We start from the raw sequence: 26,566 nt of genomic DNA on the forward strand, positions 1-26,566 counted from the left end.
GGAATTGTCACAAGAGGATCACGTCCGTGAGGTTAGTACCCGATTCAAAGATTGGGTTGAACCACTACAAAATGGGGGTGCAATATAAAGAGTACATGCGTGCGAAATAAAGTTTAAATATAATATAATTTGGTGAAGGGGTAAGTAAATAAGATAAGTTGGTGAATAGGGTATGGTTTTGAATCGGGTTAAGGTTCCAATCTGGTAATGGTTTGAATCGGGTAATGCGTTGAATAGGGTAAAGGTTTAATTGGTTTCATATCTGGTTTAAATCGGTAAAGGTTTACATCGGTAAAGGTTTATTTGAATCCGGTAAATATTTTAATTGGGTAAAGGTTTATTTGAATCCGGTAAATATTTTATTTGGGTGAAGGTTTATTTGAATCCGGTAAATATTTTAATTGGGTGAAGATTTATTTGAATCCGGTAAATATTTTTATTGGGTAAAGGTTTATTTGAATCCGGTAAATATTTTAATTGGGTAAAGGTTTATTTAAATCCGGTAAATATTGTAATTGGGTCAAGGTTTATTTGAATCCGGTAAATATTTTAATTGGGTAAAGGTTTATTTGAATCCGGTTAAGGTTTGAAACAGGTAAAGGTTTATTTGAATGTGGTCAAGGTTTGAATTGTTTAAAATCCGGTAAAGATTTAAATCGGTGAAGGTATATTTGAATCTGGCCAAGGTTTAAATTGTTTAAAATCCGGTAAAGATTTAAATCGGTGAAGGTTTGAATGCGGTAAATGTTTGAATTGGTAAAGGTTTATTGGAATCTGGTAAAGGCTTAAATCGGGTAAAGGTTTGTAACAGATAAAGGTCTATTTGAATCTGTCAAGGTTTAAATTGTTTAAAATCTGAAAAGATTTAAATCGGTGAAGGTTTGAATCCGGTGAAGGTTTAAATCGGTAAAGGTTTAAATCGGTAAAGGTGTATTTGAATCCGGTAAATATTTTAATTGGGTCAAGGTTTATTTGAATCCGGGAAAGGTTTGAAACAGCTAAAGGTTTATTTGAATGTGGTCAAGGTTTAAATTGTTTAAAATCCGATAAAGATTTAAATCGGTGAAGGTTTGAATCCGGTAAAGGTATGAATTGGTAAAGGTTTATTTGAAACTGTTAAAGGTTGAAATCGGTAAAGGTTTATTTGAATCTGGTCAAGGTTTAAATTGTTTAAAATCCGGTAGAGATTTAAATCGGTGAAGGTTTGAATCCGGTAAATGTTTGAATTGGTAAAGGTTTATTTGAAACTGTTAAAGGTTTAAATCGGTAAAGGTTTATTTGAATCTGGTAAAGGTTTAAATCGGGTAAAGGGTTATTTGAATCCGGTAAATATTTTAATTGGGTAAAGGTTTATTTGAATGCGGTAAAGGTTTGTTACAGGTAAAGGTTTATTTGAATCTGTCAAGATTTAAATTGTTTAAAATCCGAAAAGATTTAAATCGGTGAAGGTTTGAATCTGGTAAAGGTTTAAATCGGTAAAGGTTTATTTGAATCCGGTAAATATTTTAATTGGGTAAAGGTTTATTTATGCCTGGTGTTGGCTCAGTGGTTAGGGTGGTGGCTTGGGATCCGAGGGTCCTGAGTTCAAGCCTCGTTGCCCGCTGAATTAATTCACCAGGGGGTTGACTCAGTCTGCCATCCTTCCAAGGTCGGCAAAATGAGTACCAGCTTGCTGGGATGACCGAGTCATTCAAGTATCCTGCGTCAGAGTGGCGACCTGTCCAGGATTGTGCCCAATAGCCAAGGAGACTGCTTCGGCAGCACCAACGCTCTGTACAGAGTATGGTCCCAATGGAATGGAGTTTATTTGAATCTGGTAAATATTTTAATTGGGTAAAGGTTTGAAACAGGTAAAAGTTTATTTTAATGTGCCTGGGGTTGGCTTCATCCTTAATCCTGCTTAATCTTCATCCTGAGTTCAAATGCAGCTTTGCTGTTGAATTAATACCAGGTGGGGTTGACTCAGCCGGTCATCCTTCCAAGGTCGGCAAAATGAGTACCAGCTTGCTGGGATGATTGAGCCATTCGAGTACCCTGTGTCAGAGTGGTGACTTTCCCAGGATTGTGCTCAATAGCCCAGGAGACTGCCTCGACAACACAAACGCTCTGTGCAGAGTATGGTCCTGATAAATGTTTATTTGAATGTGGTAAAGATTTTCATTGGTTAAAGGGTGATTGACAGACAGTGCTCTGCCCACCATACCTCCCTTCTCAGGTGTGCATGTACGAATCGCCTTATGAGATGTGCGTGCAATGGCCTTAAAAGAGACTGCCTTTTATATAGAGTATGGGAAATATCTTTCCTATATCTTAACCCTATTGATCCTTTGGAAGTTAGGTCAGTCTTTCGACTTCTATTTGGTAACATGTAACCCAGTGCTACCTGCCATATGGTCAGGTTGTTGCCGACTAAGGAGATCCCCCTCACTGGCTTACCAGTGAGGAGGGGGGGGGTGTGGGGGAGAATGACTGTGAAGCCCTGCAGGACTAAAAACAACACCTGTTTTTTGTATACCTTCGTTATTTACCTGAATTCGATTCAAACCTTCACCTGATCCAAACCTTTACCCAATTAAAACTTTTATCCTCATAAAAGCACGACCAGATTCGAACCTTGACCCAATTCGAATCTATTGCCCTATTCCCTAATTTACCTTATTTACCCCTTTACCCGATTCTATTACATATAATCTTAATTTTTCACCCTCCACCCCCCCCCCCTTTTTTGTAATTCACAACTCCCACCATTTTTGTAAATAGTGCGGGCCCGTACGTGCGTGGCTGTACGTGCATGCCCGTACGTGCAAAAAAAAAAGAAAAATGATGAACAATTGTGACGTCATAGCACCGTGTCCTGTCATTGGTTTGGTAAATAAATGGCCATAACATGGGAACCACTTGTCCGATTAATATCAAACCTTGAAGAGGCACATACTCAGGGCACCAGAAATATACCTGGCAAGTTTCAATTAGATCGGACAAGTGGTTGTAGAGAAACAGCAGTCACACACACACACACACACACACACACACACACACACACACCCACACCCCCACACACACACACACACACACACACACACACACACACACACACACACACACACACACACACACACACACTGCTGGAATTATAGATCGGATGGTACAACCCTATCTTTGAATCGGGTGAAGGGTAAAAGTAAGCTTCACGGACGGATCGAGTAAAACCGAAAATGACGGCTCGGACAGTATTTTCTCGAGTACCACGAGTCCACAATGGCATTGTTTCCATGGAGACCATCATGTTGCTCAGGCCTAGGTCACTTTTGCCACGACGGCCGTGGGGTCTCCAAAATCTACGGCCACTAGCAATTATATGGCGGCCACAGTATTTCCACGGTTACACAATGGAGCAGTCACATGTGTTTTTATTTTTCGGGGAGCCGCACGGCGTATTTATAAATTGTGGAGACTGAAAACGTGGGGGTGCCTACGGTCTTTGATTTGATGTCGCACGGTGACCTTAGGGCGTTCCTGCGGCGGCCATAGAATTTTCAAGGCAGACGCAAGGTGCCCGCAAGGCGACCGCAAGGCGACCGCAGGGGGACCGCAAGGGGACCGCAGGGGGGCTGGGGTGTGAACGTGCGGAACGTGCGGAACCCCACTAAGGCGAATGTGCGGCCAGACGGACGGTAACTAATGGGTTAATTTTTTATTTTTTTTCCCCAGTTTTTTGTTTCGGCTTGTCGAATTGCTCCGGCGAACATAGAAATGAAAAAAGTTATAACTCCGCGTTATAATTCCACGGCGACCTTACGGCCTGTAAAATATAGCCAAACGGCGTAGGGCCACCCTGAGGCCACTTCAGAAACTCTGCGGCCGCCGCACGTTTCTGTCAATTCAGAGGGCGTACGGCCGCCGTATCCTCGCCGTAGAGCAAATGTGACTTCGGCCTATAAGCGGTGCCGAGCGCTCCGTTCCGTTGCACCGTTAGCTTGAGTGCTTCGAATTAAACTGGGCGGCCTATCTGCCGGAAGGAGTTGGTGCATTTTAAAGACCCAAGGGTGTCATTCATGAAGGGTAGGCAATCTATCGCCGGCACCCTGAGCAAATTACAAATCTTTGCCACAAGTAATTCCGGGAAAACAAGGCGCAGAAATAAACCGCCCAACGTAGTCTTTGGCAATAAATAGTTTCGAGAGCACAGACGTTCTGAAATCAGATGCGTACAGTATGGCACATCGGTGTGAGAATCCATCCACGAAGAGCTAAAGAATGCAAGTAAATAAGTGACATTCCATTATGTGTGTGTGTGTGTGTTCCATTACCAAGGACAACGGCATTCCATAGAGTGCACACCTCCCTCCACCAGACTCAACAGTTTATCTTTTGGATCCCACTGAGAGTCCGGATCCAGATTCGGCCTTGATTCCACGTGGACTCCGAACCTGTCCACCAAGTTTCGTCAAATCCGAGATCCATAACTTGTTGACATATCACTTGACCGACGAACGGGGTTGTGAAAACATAACCTCGGGTCCACTTTCGGTCGCTGAGTTAATCGGCTCGTCGAGCGCTCGCCAAGCGGCTTGAGCTCTCAAGCAAGCACTCCATTAAAACGGTTGGTAAGGAACGGCTAGCTTGGCAAGCGATAGCAAGCTTATTGTAACGATGGAACACACACCCATTGTGTTTCCAATTGTTCCCCCCCACTCCAACCCCCACATATTTTGTCCATCAAGTACGTAATTTACATTTGTGATGAATACAAATTTCCACTGACGTCTCTTTCCAGACACTCGCAGGTCGTTCCTGGAATCCTGGCAGCGTGCGTCGTCCGGGGATTTCCCATTATGACGTCACAATGAGATATCGGTGATCTGCTTATTACCCGACGATTTGGAATGATAAAGCCAGCAAGCAGGTATTTCATATGTGTGCTCTTTAGTGTTTCGTTTGTCATTGAACGTGGAGTAAACCGACGACACCCCTGTTGTAAGATGTGCACCGTACGTAGCCAAAAAGTTCCTTTTGATATGGCTGACACGTATCCTGGGTGTTGGTGGGTGTCCTTGTAATGAATGGTGTGTCGGTGATGAATTGTAACCCATAGATTGTTGTGAAACACCTGATGTGCTTGGAAACGCAAGGTGCCCCTATTCTTGGTGCTGCGTGTGGTTGTGGTGCTCTTTTAGTGGTTTCCATGGTGCTTTGTTTATTTGTTACAAATTGTTCTTTCATTTGTTCCGCTTTTTCTTCCGTTCTTTGACAGCAGGCGTGGGTCGCGGACCGTCAGACTTTGTATGCGGAGACCAGTTCGGTTCTTGTGAAACATGGCACTTTATCGTGATGATCGGAGGGTGAGACAAGAACCCCGTGCACTGTTCCACATCTCGCAAGACCCGTGTTCGTTGTTCACGTTCCTTGGAAGTTCTGCAGAAGCTGCCGGTTGGTGCTGCCAAGGCTTTTCTGAAATGCAGGTGTGCTGTCTGAACCACTCGTTCCCTCACGTATGTGTATTACCCCTCCTCGTCGTCCCCTTTTCCAAACATCTTCCACTCATCTCCCCCTCCCCCAAGTATTATTCCATTTGAATATTAACCCCCCCTCCACCCCACTCATCTTCCACTCTTGCATCCCCCTCCCCCAAGTATTCTTCTGTTAAAATATTAACCCCCCTCCACCCCACTCATCTTCCACTCAAGTATCCCCCTCCCCCAGTATTCCTCCGTTTGAATATTAAACCCCCTCCACCCCACTCATCTTCCACTCGAGTATCCCCCTCCCCCAGTAGTCTTCCGTTTGAATATTACCCCCCCTTCACCCCACTCATCTTCCACTCTTGTATCCCCCTCCCCCAAGTATTCCTCCGTTTGAATATTAAACCCCCTTCACCCCACTCATCTTCCACTCCAGTATCCACCTCCCCAAAGTATTCTTGCGTTTGAATATTAACCCCCCTTCCACCCCACTCATCTTCCACTCTTGCATCCATCCCCTCCCCCAAGTATTCTTCCGTTTAAATATTAACCCCCCTCCACCCCACTCAACTTCCACTCTCGTATCCCCCTCCCACAAGTATTCTTCCATTTGAATATTAACCCCCTCCACCCCACTCATCTTCCACTCTTGCATCCCCCTCCCCAAGTATTCTTCTGTAAAAATATTAACCCCCCTCCACCCCACTCATCTTCCACTCTTGTATCCCCCTCCTCCAAGTATTCCTCCGTTTGAATATTAAACCCCCCTCCACCCCACTCATCTTCCACTTTAGTATCCCCCTCCCCCAGTAGTCTTCCGTTTGAATATTACCCCCCCTTCACCCCACTCATCTTCCACTGTTGTATCCCCCTCCCCAAGTATTCCTCCGTTTGAATATTAAACCCCCCTCCACCCCACTCATCTTCCACTCCAGTATCCCCCTCCCCCAAGTATTCTTCCGTTTAAATATTAACCCCCCTCCACCCCACTCATCTTCCACTCTTGTATCCCCCTCCCCCAAGTATTCTTCTGTTTGTATATTAACCCCCTCCACCCCACTCATCTTCCACTCCAGTATCCCCCTCCCCAAGTATTCTTCCGTTTGAATATTAACCTCCCCCTCAAACCCACTCATGTTTCACTCTGGTATCCCCCTCCCCCAAGTATTCTTCCGTTTGGATATTAACCCCCCTCCACCCCACTCAACTTCCACTCTAGTATCCCCCACCCCCAGTAGTCTTCCGTTTGAATATTAACCCCCCTTCCACCCCACTCATCTTCCACTCTTGCATCCATCCCCTCCCCAAGTATTCTTCCGTTTAAATATTAACCCCCCTCCACCCCACTCAACTTCCACTCTCGTATCCCCCTCCCACAAGTATTCTTCCATTTGAATATTAACCCCCCTCCACCCCACTCATCTTCCACTCTTGTATCCCCCTCCTCCAAGTATTCCTCCGTTTGAATATTAAACCCCCTCCACCCCACTAATCTTCCACTTTAGTATCCCCCTCCCCCAGTAGTCTTCCGTTTGAATATTACCCCCCTTCACCCCACTCATCTTCCACTGTTGTATCCCCCTCCCCAAGTATTCCTCCGTTTGAATATTAAACCCCCTCCACCCCACTCATCTTCCACTCCAGTATCCCCTCCCCCAAGTATTCTTCCGTTTAAATATTAACCCCCCTCCACCCCACTCATCTTCCACTCTTGTATCCCCCTCCCCAAGTATTCTTCTGTTTGTATATTAACCCCCTCCACCCCACTCATCTTCCACTCCAGTATCCCCTCCCCCAAGTATTCTTCCGTTTGAATATTAACCTCCCCCCTCAAACCCACTCATGTTTCACTCTGGTATCCCCCTCCCCCAAGTATTCTTCCGTTTGGATATTAACCCCCTCCACCCCACTCAACTTCCACTCTAGTATCCCCCACCCCCAGTAGTCTTCCGTTTGAATATTACCCCCCTCCACCACACTCATCTTCCACTCTTGTATCCCCCTGCCCCAAGTATTCTTCCGTTTGAATATTAACTCCCCCTCCACCCCACTCATCTTCCACTCCAGTATCCCCCTCCCCCAAGTATTCTTCCGTTTGAATATTAACCTCTCCCCTTCAAACCCACTCATGTTTCACTCTGGTATCCCCCTCCTCCAAGTATTCTTCCGTTTGAATATTACCCCCCCATCCACCCCACTCATCTTACACTCCAGTATCCCCTCCCCCAAGTATTCTTCGTTTGAATATTAACCCCCCTCCACCCCACTCATCTTCCACTCTGGTATTCCCCTCCCCCAAGTATTCTTCCGTTTGAATATCACCCCCCCTCCACCCCACTCATCTTCCACTCTCGTATCCCACTCCCCCAAGTACTCTTCCGTTTGAATATTACCCCCCTCCACCCCACTCATCTTCCACTGTTGTATCCCCCTCCCCAAGTATTCCTCCGTTTGAATATTAAACCCCCTCCACCCCACTCATCTTCCACTCCAGTATCCCCCTCCCCCAAGTATTCTTCCGTTTAAATATTAACCCCCTCCACCCCACTCATCTTCCACTCTTGTATCCCCCTCCCCAAGTATTCTTCTGTTTGTATATTAACCCCCCTCCACCCCACTCATCTTCCACTCCAGTATCCCCCTCCCCAAGTATTCTTCCGTTTGAATATTAACCCCCTCCACCCCACTCAACTTCCACCCTAGTATCCCCCACCCCCAGTAGTCTTCCGTTTGAATATTACCCCACCTCCACCCCACTCATCTTCCACTCTTGCATCCCCCTCCCCAAGTATTCTTCTGTTAAAATATTAACCCCCTCCACCCCACTCATCTTCCACTCAAGTATCCCCCTCCCCCAGTATTCCTCCGTTTGAATATTAAACCCCCTCCACCCCACTCATCTTCCACTCGAGTATCCCCCTCCCCCAGTAGTCTTCCGTTTGAATATTACCCCCCTTCACCCCACTCATCTTCCACTCTTGTATCCCCCTCCCCCAAGTATTCCTCCGTTTGAATATTAAACCCCCTTCACCCCACTCATCTTCAACTCCAGTATCCACCTCCCCAAAGTATTCTTGCGTTTGAATATTAACCCCCTTCCACCCCACTCATCTTCCACTCTTGCATCCATCCCCTCCCCCAAGTATTCTTCCGTTTAAATATTAACCCCCCTCCACCCCACTCAACTTCCACTCTCGTATCCCCCTCCCACAAGTATTCTTCCATTTGAATATTAACCCCCCTCCACCCCACTCATCTTCCACTCTTGCATCCCCCTCCCCCAAGTATTCTTCTGTAAAAATATTAACCCCCCTCCACCCCACTCATCTTCCACTCTTGTATCCCCCTCCTCCAAGTATTCCTCCGTTTGAATATTAAACCCCCTCCACCCCACTCATCTTCCACTTTAGTATCCCCCTCCCCCAGTAGTCTTCCGTTTGAATATTACCCCCCTTCACCCCACTCATCTTCCACTGTTGTATCCCCCTCCCCAAGTATTCCTCCGTTTGAATATTAAACCCCCTCCACCCCACTCATCTTCCACTCCAGTATCCCCTCCCCCAAGTATTCTTCCGTTTAAATATTAACCCCCTCCACCCCACTCATCTTCCACTCTTGTATCCCCTCCCCCAAGTATTCTTCTGTTTGTATATTAACCCCCTCCACCCCACTCATCTTCCACTCCAGTATCCCCCTCCCCAAGTATTCTTCCGTTTGAATATTAACCTCCCCCTCAAACCCACTCATGTTTCACTCTGGTATCCCCCTCCCCCAAGTATTCTTCCGTTTGGATATTAACCCCCTCCACCCCACTCAACTTCCACTCTAGTATCCCCCACCCCCAGTAGTCTTCCGTTTGAATATTACCCCCCTCCACCCCACTCATCTTCCACTCTTGTATCCCCCTGCCCCAAGTATTCTTCCGTTTGAATATTAACTCCCCCTCCACCCCACTCATCTTCCACTCCAGTATCCCCCTCCCCCAAGTATTCTTCCGTTTGAATATTACCAACCCCCACTCCACCCCACTCATCTTCCACTCTTGCATCCCCTCCCCCAAGTATTCTTCCGTTTGAATATTAAACCCCCTCCGCTGCACTCATGTTCCACTCTTGTATCCCCCTCCCCAAGTATTCTTCCATTTGAATATTAACCCCCTTCACCCCACTCATCTTCCACTCTTGTATCCCCCTCCCCAAGTATTCTTCCATTTGAATATTAACCCCCCTTCACCCCACTCATCTTCCACTCTTGTATCCCCCTACCCCAAGTATTCTTCCATTTGAATATTAACCCCCCTCCACCCCACTCAACTTCCACTCGAGTATCCCCCTCCCCCAGTAGTCTTCCGTCTGAATATTACCCCCCTCCACCCCACTCATCTTCCACTCTTGTATCCCCCTCCCCCAAGTATTCTTCCATTTGAATATTAACCCCCTTCACCCCACTCATCTTCCACTCTTGTATCCCCCTACCCCAAGTATTCTTCCATTTGAATATTAACCCCCCTCCACCCCACTCAACTTCCACTCGAGTATCCCCCTCCCCCAGTAGTCTTCCGTCTGAATATTACCCCCCTCCACCCCACTCATCTTACACTCTTACATTCTCCTCCCCAAGTATTCTTCCATTTGAATATTAACCCCCCTTCATCCCACTCATCTTCCACTCTTGTATCCCCCTACCCCAAGTATTCTTCTGTTTGTATATTAACCCCCTCCACCCCACTCATCTTCCAGTCGAGTATCCCCCCCCAAGTATTCTTCCGTTTGTATATTAACCCCCTCCACCCCACTCAACTTCCACTCTGGTATCCCCCTCCCCCAATAGACTTCCGTTTGAATATTACCCCCCTCCACCCCACTCATCTTCCACTCTTGCATCCACCTCCCCCAAGTATTCTTCCGTTTGAATATTAACCCCCCTCCACCCCACTCATCTTCCACTCTTGTATCCTCCTCCCCTAAGTATTCTTCCGTTTGAATATTAACCCCCTCCACCCCACTGAACTTCCACTCTGGTATCCCCCTCCTCCCAGTCATCTTCCATTTGAATATTACCCCCTCCACCCCACTCATCTTCCACTCTTGTCTCCCCCTCCCCAAGTATTCTACCGTTTGAATATTACCCCCCCTCCACCCCACTGAACTTCCACTCTCGTATCCTCCTCCCCCAAGTATTCTTCCATTTGAATATTAACCCCCCTCAACCCCACTCATCTTTCACTCTGGTATCCCCCTCCCCCAAGTTTTCTTCCGTTTGAATATTACCCCCTCCACCCCACTCAACTTCCACTCCAGGATCCCCCTCCCCAAGTATTCTTCAGTTTGAATGTTAACCTCCCCCCTCCACCCCACTCAACTTCCACTCCAGGATCCCCTCCCCCAAGTATTCTTCCGTTTGAATATTAACCCCCTCAACCCCACTCATCTTTCACTCTGGTATCCCCCTCCCCCAAGTATTCTACCGTTTGAATATTACCCCCCCTCCACCCCACTGAACTTCCACTCTCGTATCCTCCTCCCCCAAGTATTGTTCCATTTGAATATTAACCCCCTCAACCCCACTCATCTTTCACTCTGGTATCCCCCTCCCCAAGTTTTCTTCCGTTTGAATATTACCCCCCCTCCACCCCACTCAACTTCCACTCCAGGATCCCCCTCCCCAAGTATTCTTCAGTTTGAATGTTAACCTCCCCCTCCACCCCACTCAACTTCCACTCCAGGATCCCCTCCCCCAAGTATTCTTCCGTTTGAATATTAACCCCCTCCACCCCACTTATGTTCCACTCTTGTATCCCCCTCCCCCAAGTATTCTTCCATTTGAATATTAACCCCCCTCCACTCCACTCATCTTCCACTCTGGTATCCCCCTCCCCCAAGTATTCTTCCGTTTGAATATTAACCCCACCCTCCACCCCACTCATCTTCCACTCCAGTATCCCCTCCCCCAAGTATTCTTCCGTTTGAATATTAACCCCCCTCCACCCCACTCATCTTCCACTCCAGTATCCCCCTCTCCCAAGTATTCTTCCACTTGAATATTAACCCCCCCCTCCACCCGACTCATCTTCCACTCTAGAATCCCCTCCCCCCACACACACAGACACACACATCATTTTCAACTCTTGTAACCCCCCTTTTTCCCCTTGACTTCTTCCACTTGTATGTCCTTCCACTATGTTGTACTTTGCGGTTGTCCTCAAATTTTAGCATGCTTGAAATTTTACGACTTATGCCAGCGTATGACTCACACGTTCCGCTACGCTGGCCATAAGTTGTTGGAACATTATGCGATCGTTGACACACGTCGACACACGTTACTTGTAAGTTAATCATAAGTGGAAACACCTCGAGGTAATGATTAGTGTACCCGAAACTTATTTCTAACCTATGAGTTACATGTTGTAGGCACGTTACGCGATCGTTGACACACATCCACACACGTTACTTGTAAGTTACTCATAAGTCGAAACACGTCAAGGTAATGGTTAGCGTCAGTGTTCCAGACTCCCTGTTTTTTGTTTTTTTTTCTTCGGTATGACGGTGATGTTGACACTTCGATTTCTAGTGCGGTTATGATTTAAATCGTTGAGTGGCAGCCTATTAATTATATTATATTATAACCGCACTAGAAATCGAAGTGTCAACATCACCGTCATACCGAAGAAAAAAAAAACCATGGAGTCTGGAACACTGACGCTAACCATTACCTCGACGTGTTTCGACTTATGAGTAACTTACAAGTAACTTTTGTCGACGTGTGCCAACGATCGCATATCGTGCGTACAACTTATTCCCATCGCATGCGGAACGTGTGTGTCATATGGCAAGTACGTCGTAAAAATTTTAACACGTTTAAAATTTCAAGACGTACTCCACTTACTACGACGTATGATAGTGTACTTTAGCGTTCTATTCACGTATACCAAACTTACTCATACCGTATTTGACGTGCCCCAGCGTTTTAGACGCATTTTTCAGAGGTCGGCATACGCTGGCAAGATCGCCAAGGTGTGACTGCGATGTTGACACTTCCATTTCTCCGGCGGTTATGATTTGAAACATTTTGCGGCAGCCTTTTTAATTGGCTACACCACGTGATCGTCGGCGATACGTGCAGCGCGCTATGCATAAGTTAGACTATCGTTGGGCATAGGTTGTGAACGCCAACAACAGGCTAAGCATTCGTTGGTACAAGTTATCTATAAGACAACGAAACGTTCTGTGTCCGTAACTAATATGTTATGCATCCGACCAACTCGTTATGAATACGTCCGAAACTTTAAAAAAAAACACCAAAAGTTCAGCGTAAGCCAGCGTTTTACATACATTTTGATACGTTGCCATTGCTGGCTAAAACGTCAAGGTGTGACTGGGCCTTTAGAGACCGCTCGCTGACCTCCAGAAAAGCCGAACAGATATTTTCTTCGATTTCCAACATAGAGAAAAACGAACGAGATCTGTCGCTTACAGCTGGCTCATCCATCTGAAAGGATTGGTGCTGAGCAACAATACCGAGGACGAACCCTTGTAGTTTTAAAACTTCCTGGTGAGGGCTTTTCTTGCCAAGTTTCCAACTGCCGTGGGTTTGACTAACTCCATGGTTATAATTTCCAATTCCGAGCAGTACACCAAGCCGACATGACAATGGTGAGAAAACAGATTTATTAATAACTTGGAAATACCACCCATCGCTTGGCTGATGGGAATACTGAGTGGGTGGAGAGAGAGAGAGAGAGAGAGAGAGAGAGAGAGAGAGAGAGAGAGAGAGAGAGAGAGAGAGAGAGAGAGAGAGAGAGAGAGGGAGAGAGAGGGAGAGAGGGGGAGAGAGGGGGAGAGAGGGGGAGAGAGGGGGAGAGAGGGGGAGAGAGATATATATATATATATATATTGAGAGAGGAGGGAGGGAGAGCGAGGTGGGTAGGGGGGAGAGAAGGCAGATGCGCGTTAATTATGATTCATCCTGTCTCATCAAAATCATTCTGCATAGGATTACAATGAAGATGGAAACAAAATAATGTCTGAAATCTATTTTCTACCGGTCATACTTTAAATACCACCCTCAGACAAACACCGCCTGGACGCATCTGGAGACAAACACCATGAGGACATGATCACCATTCAGCCACGTCTGGAGATAACCATCGTTCAGACATAAACACCTTCCAGATACAGGCAGAGGCAAGGAGAGAGTGAGAGAGGTTTGGGAGGAAGGTGCTGTACTGTATCGGGAGGTGGTAGAGCAAGGATTGGACAAAGAAAGAGAGGGGTGGGGTACGGGAGTTTGCAGAGAGAATATGTTATGCTGTATACACACACACACACACACACACACACACACACACACACACACACACACACACACACACACACACACACACACACACACACACACACACACACACACACACACACACACACACACACACACACACACACACACACACACACACACACACACACACACACACACACACACACACACACACACACACTGATATCACTTGACTGATAGCGACAATCTAATTAATCATGAAATGAGGAGCTGATACTCGAGGTCTCCCACCTTTTGGGTAGTATATGAGGAATAGAGAGATTTGTGTGATATGAAAGCTAAATCTTGAGGGTTGTTTTTATTTTTTGGAAATATCATGTATACAAGCTACGTTACTGAGATGGTTGCCATGGCAACGTAATTCAGCCTATCACAGCATGATCTCATCTCATTGAGATTCGTGAAGAATAGATATCTGCAATAGGAAAGCTAAATGTTCAACGGTTTTTGAAATACCACGTACACAAAAGTACATGGACGGATGATCAGTCAGTCAGATGGAGCTGACTTTAATGTCCCCCGTCTCCGACCTTGTCGGTGGGGGTGGGGGGGGGGACGAAAAAGGGGAGGGAGAACAAGGAAGTCACACACAGATAGCATGAATTTTGTGTACAATTTTCAGAGGAAACCTTGGTTGACAGGTAATACTTATCCAGCCACACCAAAAAAAGTCAGACAGGGATACGTCAAAAGACGGAGAAAAAGCATTGGCCCCATGCGATGCTTGCTTGGGGTTGTTGTGAGCTGGTAGAGATAGAGACAGAGATAGAGACAGAGATAGAGATGGCCCCCGCATCTGGGCTCTCGTAGTTTCTCGCCATGTCTGCAGTTACAAGTGGATCTCGGTGGTTGCTAGCACAGGTGTAGCTTGGCACATGGTCGCAAGGCCTTACCTTCACCTTCCTTGGGAGTGACTTGCCTTGTTGGGGGTCGTGGAGTTGGTGAGGGAATTTAAAAAAGACACAAAAACAGATTGCAAAGGGAACGATTCGGAAGATTGGTGAGGACGGGATGACACATAAGTCAACACATTGCATAAGTGAAGGGTCACAGGTAATCTGTCTCTGAACATACTTCGATACATGCCATATCATTTTTGCACAGAAACCACACACTTGTGCCCAAAGTTTATTAATGGAATAACTAGTCTACTTTACACCCGTTACCCCAATCACTGTTCCTGCAACAGTACTGTATGTATGTACGTAATCTAATCATTATATAATCGATGAATAGTCACAAATGGGACAGATGCTTGTCTCCTGATGTTAAGTTTGATTTGATGGAAAATTATGGGCCCGTGGGGCTGAAAAGCCTGTTAACATGACTGTATTCACTTGGTGAAAACTTTGTGTGATGAGTGGGTCCTGAATTGATGAAAAGCGTTCCATTAGTTTTTTTTTCCCAGTGAAAGACCCTTAAAACCTTTGAGACCCTGAAAGGCTCGAAAGTGGTATAAAGGGTCTAAGAGGTCTAAAGCAGTTGAAAATGTCTAAAAGGTCTTAAAAGAGACTAGAAGGATTTAAATATAATATAAATTATGAAACAATATAAATTACGATAAGAAAAACAATATAAATGATGTGTCCTAAAAGCCTGCTCCTCTGCTCTTGCTCACCCTCTCTCTGTTCTCTTCACCCTCTCATTTGCTCAAAGTCATCTGCCATCTGCTTGGAAATCAGCAAACATCACTTCCCTGCATAAAAAAGGTGCAAAAACAGATCCCTATAACTACAGACCAATCAGCCTTCTCCCAATCATCAGCAAGGTTATGGAATCCATCATCGCTTCAGACATCAAATCCTTCCTCTTCTCCAATGACTTGATTTCCGATCATCAATTTGGATTCAGACCAGGTCACTCTACCCTGGATATGCTGCTTCTGCTCTCCCAACAATGGATGGAGGTCCTCAATGCCGGACATGAAATCAGAGCCATATCACGTGCTTTTGACACGGTCTGGCAACCTGTCCTGCTCACCACACTCTCTTCCTATGGTATCCAAGGCCATCTCCACTCATGGCTCGCAGACTTCCTCTCCTGTCGCAGTCAACGTGTGGCCCGAAATGGAGTTCTTTCATCCCCTCTTCCTGTCCAGGCTGGAGTTCCTCAAGGCAGCGTTCTGGGCCCTGTTCTTGTTCTGGTTTTCATCAATGATCTTTCCGACTCTCTGGAAAATCGTCTTTATCTCTTTGCTGATGACTCCACCCTCTGCTGTACCATCTGTCATCCCTCAAATCAGCAAGCAGCAGCTTCTTCGCTCTCTGCAAATCTGGATAGAATCACAAACTGGTCCAACATGTGGAACATGTCCTTCCATCCTGACAAATCTCACACTCTCACTATGTCTCTCTGAAAAGACCGTTCAGAACCCCCCCCCCCCGCCCCATCTACTTTCTCAACAATTCTCTCGAAGAAGTCTTTTCATTCAAGCTTCTGGGTCTCACTATCTGCCACGATCTTTCCTGGGAAAGCCACATTTCCAAACTGGCCTCCAAAGCCAGTCGACGACTGGGAATCCTCCGTCGTGCAAAGTTATTCCTCGGTCCACCTGAACTCCTGACCACGTACAAAGCTTTCGTCTGCAGCCTGATGGAGTATTGCTCTCCCCTCTGGGCTGGTGCTCCTGCCTCTCACCTTTCTCGGCTTCACGCTTTGGAAACCAAGGCATTTAGGATCATTGGTATCTCCCGCGATGAAGCTGAGTCTTTGGGTCTCTCACTCTCTCACCTCAGGCAGGTTGGTGGTCTTTCTGTCTTCTACCATCTCCTTTCCAGTCTCACCCCCCCCCCCACCGCTCTGTCTGCAATATGTCCCCACCATGTTTCCACAGTGCGCTCAAGTTCCGCCAACAACCCCCTTATGGTAAAACTACCAAAATCACGAATCACTGCTCACCTTCACTCTTTCATTCCTCTTTTTCCCCGCCTTTGGAATAAACTCACACACACTCTCTTCAATCCCATTCTTCCCTCCAGGCTTTCAAAACAACAGTTTATCACCACCTCTTATCTTCCCCCATCCAAAACCACGATTTTTTTCTACCCATGTTAATCCACTCATGCCTGGTGTTGGCTTAATTGTTAGGGCGGCAGACTTTGAATCCGAGGGTCCTGAGTTCAAATCCCGCTCAGCTGTTGAATTAATACTAGGTGGGGTTAACTCGGCCTGTCATCCTTCTGAGGTCGGCAAAATGAGTGCCACCATGCTGGTATACTGTGTCGGTGTGGTGACCCGTCCAGAATTGTGCCCAATAGCCAAGGAGACTGCTTAAGCAGCACCAACACCCTGCACAGAGTATGGTCGCAATCTCCTCTCCTCCTTAATCCATTCCAAACCCACCTCCTTCAAATTCCCTGCTTTCTTTCCTGAAAGTTCCTGTAGTGTCCATCTTGTTTACCCCGTGTTCCCCACCCCCATCCCTCTCCCTTCCACAGATCTCCTAATGTCTCTGTTCCCCACTGTTTTGTCCTTCTCTCTCCCGCCCCTCTTGTCTCATGCCCCCCCCCTTGCTTTGCATTGTGTGTTCGCTCTCATACGAGCCTCGACAATTTATACCAAAAATATATGTATATATAAATGGTCTATGGGATCTAAGGGTTCTAATGGGTACATTCCAATAGTTGTTGGGGTATAAAGTATCTAAACTCTAAAGGATTTATAGCATCTAAAAGGGGTCTAAAGTGTTGAAAATGTTGAAAAGAGTCAAAATTGTCTAAAGGTCAAAAGAATGTCCAGGTGTAAGGGTAGTAGTTGGGGTCTAAATGATGTGAATGTCCAAAGGGTCATAAGTTATGTAAAGGTCCAAAGGGTATGTTTCAAGAGTAGTTAGAGTCAAAAAGGGTCTAAAGGGTCAAGGGGTCTTAGCAGTCTATCGGGTATGGAGGGTATAAAGTGTTGAAGCGTTATGAAGTGTATAAATGGGTCTAATAGTCTAAATGGTCTATGAGGGTCTAAAGGTCCAAATGGGACATTCCAATAGTATTTGGGGTCTCAATGTCTCAAGGGTATTTAGGGTGTTAAGGGGTATAAAGTGTCAAAAGGATCTTGAAAGGGACGAAAAGGACTGTCCCCGTCTCTGCCTTCACATTCTCATGAGATGACAGACTCTTGCGAGATATGATCGACATACAAACATCGATTACATTTTGGGTTAATTCGCTCATGATCTCACCACATGGGTGGAATTTTTTTTTTTATAAACAAGGGCTCCATTCGTTTTTGCACATTGACATCATAAATTATATCATGACAAGTTTCAAAAGGATCCGTTGAGCCGCTTCAGAGGAGAAAGGAAAAAACACTAAAAAATGTTAATGGGCCCACTGCCTGAAGGAGGGAATGATGGAGTGACTGAAGGACATTGTTATGGCTTTAACAACTCTTCTCGACTTCGTCAGAGATGAGGCAAAAACGGCTCGGCCAATCTCCACCAAGTTTTTGCGCACATGCTTGGAGTACCCAAGGTCAGGTCATGGTCACAAAATCCCCCCCCCCCATCACAAAATACCTCCCCCCCCCCCCCCGTCCCATGGTAAGCAGGAGACGACTTGTGATTTTAGCCTGAACACAGAGAATAGTGCAAGTGGTTTAAATACTGACCGCTGCTGGAGGGAGCAGAAACTGACAACTTTTTTTAGATCCTCGTGGAGGATCTCAAAGTCTTACTCACGTTGTCGTTCTTCATCTTCTTCTTGTGGACTTTTTTGTTTCACAGCCTACAGTTTTCATCGAAACTTCCTGAAACTTGGCATATATATGTAAAAATACCCTGCGCAGAGAGTAACCATCTCCGGTTTTGAAAATCCCTCCTAGAAAAAAGTTATGACGTCAAAATATCTCCTCTAATGGAAATCGCCTAAAAAATTATCTCCGAAACTTGGCAAGCTTTTTGAATTCGGTTTGCGGGAATCAAACAGGGCTTTAGCATAGATGAATTACCGCGCATATGATACATCACTATGACGTCATCAATTTTTATGACGTCATTCCTATTTTTTGACATTTTTTTGTTTCACAACCCAGAGTTTTCATCGGATCTTCGTGAAACTTGCCATGTATACTCAGAAAGCCCGCGTGCAGGCAGTAACCATCTCCGATTTTGGAAATTCTTCCCAGAAAAAAAGTTGACGTTGTAATATCGCCGCTAATGGAAATCGCCTATACCATTATCTCCGAAACTAGGCAAGCTGTTTGAATTTTGTTTGCGGGAATCAAGCCGGGCATTAGCACAGATAATTTATCGCAAACCTGATACATCACAATGACGTCATATCCGTTTTTATGACGTCATCATTAAGAGGACGAGGATCTTAGCTCATTTGAGCTTGTTTAACTCCTGGAGGAAACGGGTGTTACAATTACTAAAAGGAGGCTCATCCATCTGTCCTTCACATGACGATGAAGCAGGTCCTCGAGCTGTAATGCAACGATTCTTGCTCTCGGAGATTTCAAAAATAAAAATAAAAATTGTACCGTTGGAAAGCTAATATTCACTTTTCTTGGTTGAAAAGCGAATAATCAATTTACTTGAAACAAATATTTGGTTCCCTTTAAACATAAAGTGCCTGATTTAGAAGCCTGTCTTTTCGGGATTGAAGAAGTAGAAATGGGAGCTCAAAGCAGCGGTTCCAATGGTAACATTAATTATTCCACGACAGCAGGAGCACTTTAGAAAGACACAGAAGGAGCACACAAAATTATATCTGCAATAAGTGTGTGTGTGTGTGTGTGTGTGTGTGTGTGTGTGTGTGTGTGTGTGTGTGTGTGTGTGTCCTCCATAACTCCAAAACTACAGCCTGAAACTTTGCATGCATACTAAGAAAACTCCAAGGAAGTGCAAAAGTGAAAATTGGGTGTTTGGGTTAATTAAAACACCCTTTTGAAGATAATTAACAACCTTATTCAATTATATCCTTCATCAGGCGCATCCCCGGCAACCTCGCTCTCGATGGGGTCTTAAGTCGCAACCTGGGTTTCCTCGCTGGGGTCTGAAGCTGCCATGTTTTTTTAGCTTGCTCAACCTTGCCTTGACTTGGAACAGGCTACAACGATTTCTTTACGATAAAGTTTTTTTTCCACTTTCCTCACTCATATTATCGAATGCCTGTTCATCAGTGCTACAAATTGCTGGGTTCATTGCAATGCTTATAAAAGCCCAGAGACGCCAGCATTTGTGGCTTCATTTCATTTCCGCACATGCGATAACCTCGAGAATGTCTTAAACTAAGCAGGATTACAAAATATAAGCTCCAAATATGAACTTAGCAGCTGTTCTGACTGCTCAAAAAAAGTGTTCATTTGTTCAATTCAGACATATTTGATATTTTGGGTGTCTCCAGGAGGTGTGTGTTTAATATGATGGTTCGATGACCAAGAGAACCGTTTCTTTCCAACCGTTTAGTAGGAGTGCTTAAGCTGCTTGACGAATGTTCTTCAATATTCACACTGTGACTGAATATTGTATATCAATCGACTTGAGCAATATTCAGGGGCCACTCGCCTGCAATGACCCCACATTTAATACAAATTTAAAAATGACATGTTTCATGAATCTCTCTCTCTCTCTCTCTCTCTCTCTCTCTCTCTCTCTCTCTCTCTCTCTCTCTCTCTCTCTCTCTCTCTCTCTCTCTCTCTCTCTCTCTCTCTCTCTCTCTCTCTCTCTCTCTCTCTCTTTCTCTCTTTCTCTCTTTCTCTCTTTCTCTCTTTCTCTCTTTCTCTCTTTCTCTCTTTCTCTCTCTTTCTCTCTTTCTCTCTTTCTCTCTTTTTCTCTCTCTTTTTCTCTCTTTTTCTCTCTTTTTCTCTCTTTTTCTCTCTTTTTCTCTCTTTTTCTCTCTCCACAAATTCCAAACTAAACCATCAGTCCTTAACTGTCCCATGAGCAAGGAAGGGTCGGGGAGCAATGAAAGAAAGAGAGGGAGGGATAGGATGTGAGGGAGAGGGATAGGTTTGTAGGTGAGAGGGATTGGGATGTGAGAGGGATATGGGTGTTCGAGGGATAGGGGTATGAGTGATAGGGGTGTGAGTGAGAGGGATAGGGGTGCGAGTGAGAGGGATAGTGGTTGGAGACAGACAGAGACAGAGACACGTATGACCCAGCTATAAACTTTCATCCCGGTGTTTCACAGGCAGGGTGATTCATCAATATGTGTGCCATCTGTTGGGTAAATGTTAAACTGTGTGTCACATTTGCCAGAATGCCCCCTCTCCTCCTCCCTCTGCCTCTCTCTGACCCCTCTTCCTCTCTCCCTCCTCACTCCCTATCACCCTCTCTCCCTACTCTCTCCTTCCCCTCCCCCCTCTCTCCCTCTTCTCCCCCCCCCCCCACACTCTTAATATTCCCGACATTGACGGGTTGCATTTGCTGGTAGAGTAATACTTCTCAAAGCAATAGAAAAATATATAAAAGTACATGGAAGGAACACAATGCCTGGTGTTGGCTTAATGGTTAGGGTGGTAGGCTTGGGATCCGAAGGTCCGAAGTTCATATCCTGCTCAGCCGTGGAGTTAATACCAGGTGGGGTTGACCCAGCCTGTCATCCTTTTGAGGTTGGGAAAATGAATACCAGCTTGCTGGGATGATTGAATAATTTGAGTATCCTGTGTTGAGTGGTGACCTGTCCAGGATTGTGCCCAATAGCCCAGGAGACTGCTTCAGCAGCACTGACACTCTGTACAGAGTATGGTCCTAACAGATGGATGGAAGGAACCCACAAACAGCAACAACAGCTATGTGTTATAAAGATCCTTTTTCCTCCCATGTTTCACTTCCTTTTTCATCCTCATTTAGACTCACAGGTAGATATGCAATATATTTGTGAAGTGCAACATGCTGTATTTTTATCAAACCTATCAGCGGAGCGACATGTAGGCACGCCTCGTATTTCAATGGTAGAGATATATAAAGTGCAAAATTAATTACTTTGTTTCACAGGTTAGTTTCTTTTTTCACTGAGTCACATTTTTCGAGGAAATGGGTACTTACTAGTTCCTCAAATGCCAAGGACGGATTTAGCAATGAACTTTGTCTGGATGGCCTGGGTCCAAGTCCGGGGATTTCCCTTGCTCCCACATATCTTCCTTTTTAACAGGGTACACAAAGGACTTTTAAAATGTCCTGAGAGGAATCGTATGTACAAGGATGTAGTGCTTTTTAAATACAAAGCAATTTTGTTTAAAGCAAAGCCAGAGTCGTTTCCCAGGAAAAAGTTTGTTTTTCAAACGTTTGTCAACCGTTCAATGACCACGGAACTTAAGAGGACTCATATTTGGACAGGTGACCCCAGCATGCCTGCAGGATGGACCATTCTACACCCCCCCCCCCACACACACACACACACACACACACACACACACACACACACACACACACACACACACACACACACACACACACACACACACACACACACACACACACACACACACACACACACACCATCCCCTACCTTCATAGCCAGACTCAACATTTGTATTTGATGATTCGGTGACATCATTAAAGGATAGAGACAAGGATAATCAAGGATATTCACTGCAGGACGAGGCCTTTAGGCTGGCCCATCAAGATTGTGCAATCATGCCAACATCTTAGTTCTCTCCCATCTCCACTACTTCCAGATACCTGTCCAATTCAATTTTAAAATGTCCAATTAAAACCTTTGCAGGGAGACCATTTGATGCATTCATAACTCTCTGAGTGAAATACCCCCGCCTGACTACCATCTTAACTGTCCACTTCTTTACTCCTAAACTGTGACCCCCTTATTCTGTCAGTGACCTGACTTGACTGTTGATAAGAGTTTGGAGTTCAGGATGAGTTTGAGAAACGAGTGTTGTCTCTTTTACTGGTAGTGTTGAGGATTTGGGTGAAAGGGAAACCGAAACGCTCAGAACACCTCGATGCTAATCCATCCCTTAATACCCGACAAAATAGATATGTCTTTTCCGATTTATAAAGAAGGGAAATTTACGATTAAAAGTCGAAATCTTCTGCTTCAGATGAGCTGTGACGTTATATCCATACTGTCTCCGGGTTACATCGCGGTGTGATTGAACTCAAACGGTGAATAATTTTTGATTTTCCAAAAAATATGCCGAGTCGATGCGTCCTTGGTGCTTGTCATTATACAAACCAAGATGGTTTCTTGCTCCACCAATGGCCGACACGCCTTAAGTTTGCCAGAAATTGGACGACGTTTGTTCTGAAATTCACAGGTGTGGACCAGGCCGAGAAAATGTTCACTTTTGTGCTCGGAACATGTTGCAGAGCACGATATGAAACAACAATGACGGCTAGATATTGTGGTTATCCACCACGATTGAGAGAGGATGCCATACCCATGATTAAGCAGAAGAAACATCTGTCACTTGAAACTGTAACACCATCTCGACCCAGCTACCGGCACATGTACCTGGACGATTTGAGTGGTGAATGAAACACCTATTGCCATTGCCCAGCAGTTACTGCAAGAGCACCTGAAAAAAAGCGATTATTAACACAATCCCCATACAAGTCAAATGAACCACCATCTATTTAGAGTAGAGAGAAAGTATGTACAGTATGTGTCATCTGTCATCTCCTCCTCGGAGAGGATTTGACCTCAGCCGTTAAAACTTTCATGGTGCCACCCATGACTCCAACATCCCCCCACAATTCCCCCATCAATCATCACCCCCACCACCATCCCGTAACATACATGTTGTGTGTTACAAGACGATCCTGTAACATACAAGACCCGCGCCAGTGGGACAAAGCATTTGTTGCCCATTTTGTCCACGGTGTTGGCTGTCGGGCGATGATGGGTATTTCTGTTCGAGTAATCTATAAACCTATTTATCAATTAATACAAAATCCCTCACTTTTCAACCATTTATTGAACGGAAAATCAAACCCTACCGAGCTGGAAGTGATCATAATGTGACCAGTGTTTTTATCTTCACAAACACTTCCACCTTCTTCCTCTGAAACACCCGCACAAGGCTCGAAACGATTCGGCTCCACAATCCTCCCCGAAAGCGTTTCCATCACTAATTTTGTCTCCAAGAGTTTATTCAAAATCCAACCGATCAGTTTCAACATTCTGCGAACCATCGGTGTTGCTAATGACGGTGGAATCGGCATCGGAATCCGAGTTCGATATGCGCTGTTTCTCTATATATACCGCCATTCGGATCAACGTGGCTTCAAGGTGGCGAAATGCCCGCTAGTTACCACAAGGACACCTGAAAACAATTATCTATTATCAACACAAATTTATACGAGTCTTTTTCTTTCCGTAATTTCCCTAATTTTCCATTGATTCAAACTGAAAATCAGCTACATCACCCAATGCACCTCAACTACAACTTCCCTCCATCGGGAGATGAACGTCTGTCCAACTTGGGACACTTCAAGACTTGTGAAGTGCAACGCTCCTAGTTTTATTGTCCATGGAGTGGTTTTCTAAGATTTATTGAGTGTAAAGATCCTTATTTTATTGTCCATGTAGTGGTTTCTAAGATTTATAGAGCGTACAGTTCCTCGGTTTATTGTCCATGGAGTAGTTCTTAAGACTTCTGGAGTATAAGCTTCTTCATTTAATTGTCCATGGTGTGTTTTTGTTTTTCATGATTTGTGGAGTGCAAAAATTCTCCTTTTGTTATTGTTGGATTGATTTTTTTAGCTCGCCTGTTCGAAGAACAGAGCTATAGCGATACCTCCGGCGTGAGCGTGAGCGTCAGCGTCAGCGTGAAAATGTTAAAGTTTTTGGTGCAAGTTATTTCCTTTCTAATGTTTTTATCTGCCACACTATTTTTTACTGATTACAATATACAAATACATATATTTCTTAAAAATAATTTGGATCATACTTCACTGCAATGCTTTATAAAAAATATTAATTATTAGATGAGTCTTTTAAAAACGATAAATGTATAAACAGGCGAGCATTGGGTGGCTTTGACACCAACTCTCTTGTTTAATTTGTGGACTGGAAGGATCCTTGATTTTATTGTCCATGGAGTGGTTGGTAAGACTTGTGGAGTGATTCTGTTTTTTTATCTTTGAATTGCATACCATAGGAATGCATCAACATCAAGGTTCACAACCCGAAGGTTGAGGGTCAATATGTCTCGTATGAGATATTTTTACACGTGAGTATAACTTGCTTCCACACTTCTCCAATTGCCCCGCAATGTGATGTTTAACAGCATTCCACTATTTTGTTCAGCATGTAGCCGATTGTACTTCAATGACTTGTGTCATGATATCTTTTGCAGACAAACGACATTTGTTTCACGTTAAAGACTTCTTGCGTGCGGCGCCGGTACAGCGAGTTCGCTTGGATTCGGAGGGTGATTCAGAAGAACGTGGGATTGAAGTACGTGTGTATCCGATTATCCCGGATTTTTTACATGACATAAAGGAATTTTTTATCAGTCAAAGGGGATTACCGGCATCGGGCCGTCACCTCACTCTCTCCCACATCCTCTTCCTCATTCTGCGAAGAATAGTTTTGCATATATTAATACTCGTTTCTCTTTTTATCTTTACGTTTAACGTATTGTTTGTAAATGTCATTGTACTTATTTTGTTTTTCAAATTTTATGTAAATTTTATGTACAACAGTATGGTGTGGAGGTGACCTTTGAGCTGTCTGCTTGAGGTTCCATTCCCCACCTGAGTAAACACTGTTTTCATGGTGCTTCATCGACATGGTGTTGCAAATGAGTACAAAATCCCTCATATGGACGTTAAGGAAGTGTCCCATCGACGACCATTAGTTTGTGGTCGTTGTTGGGGATCATTTGGTGCCCCATGTGAAAAAGAAATATTCAAAAAAAGCAGGCGAGTTATCACCAGGACTCTGAACAAATAGCAAATTCCTGCCTCGACATACTGCTGAAAAGGCAATGATAATTATCACTCATCATACGATTTTGCCATTGCCAAACTTCCCAGCTTATCAAACTGCCCAGTGTATCCAAGCTGGACAGCCTATCCAAACTGCCCAGCATATCAAAACTGCCCAGCTTATCCAAACTGCCCAGGATATCCAAACTACCCAGGATATCCAAGCCTATCAAAACTGCTCAACGTATCTAAGCCACACAACTGATTGAAACCGTCAAACGTATCCAAACCGTCCAGCGTATCCAAACCGTCAGATGTATCCAAACTGCCCAGCGTATCCAAACCACCAAGTGTATCCAAACTGCTATGCATTTGGATAGCTGGGCAGTTTGGATAAGTTGGGCAGTTTGGATATGCTGGGCAGTTTGGATATGCTGGGCAGTTTGGATATGCTGGGCAGTTTGGATAGGCTGTCCAGCTTAGATACACAGGGCAGTTTTGATACACTGGGGAGTTTGGCAATGGCAAAATCGTATGATGAGTTATAATTATCATTGCCTTTTCAAATGTCCTGGAAATCCAATGTGAAAATGATAACCAAAATATAATGTGTAAATTAATCGTGTATTTCCAAGGCAATGTGTCTTAATTGAAAGGGAATAGAATGAATCTCCGTTGGGCTAACGGCTATCTATTGCGTGCACGAACGGTGAATATCGCTCATGCATAAATGAAAACTGACGTACAATCATACGTCATGAATGTGTCAGAAAGAGGAAAAGGTTATCCCATAAGAACGAAAGTGAACCTGTTCTCTACCCTTCTCCAACACATCAAAGAGTTAGAATCCCACCAGACAAGGGGATGGGTCTCTTCTGAACATGCAATTTTGGAAATAACGATCTGAGGACCTGGATGTTGTGTGCATTACTCGGAT

General features: G+C 44.9%; 1 protein-coding gene across 7 annotated transcripts in view; it reads left to right on the forward strand.

Annotated features, from left to right (window-relative positions):
- The first annotated feature begins 4,769 nt into the window (after positions 1-4,769).
- Positions 4,770-26,566, forward strand: part of LOC147030288 (sorting nexin-10B-like) — a 65,900-nt gene continuing 44,103 nt past the window's right edge. For 3 of the 7 annotated variants that reach the window (XM_085874195.1, XM_085874200.1, XM_085874201.1), the window contains exons 1-4: positions 4,906-4,991; positions 5,258-5,462; positions 24,858-24,929; positions 25,056-25,156. In XM_085874195.1, coding sequence (XP_085730321.1) covers positions 5,316-5,462; positions 24,858-24,929; positions 25,056-25,156 — 320 coding nt within the window. In that variant the 5' untranslated portion in view covers positions 4,906-4,991; positions 5,258-5,315. Of the gene's footprint in view, positions 4,992-5,254; positions 5,463-24,857; positions 24,930-25,055; positions 25,157-26,566 lie in introns of all 7 variants that reach the window. The other 4 variants (XM_085874197.1, XM_085874199.1, XM_085874196.1 and 1 more) reach the window with 4 other exon arrangements.

The sequence above is a fragment of the Eptatretus burgeri genome, chromosome 3 (genome assembly GCF_056783735.1).
Source record: "Eptatretus burgeri isolate ZD-2024b chromosome 3, Ebu_testis_v1, whole genome shotgun sequence".
Taxonomy (NCBI): domain Eukaryota; kingdom Metazoa; phylum Chordata; class Myxini; order Myxiniformes; family Myxinidae; genus Eptatretus; species Eptatretus burgeri.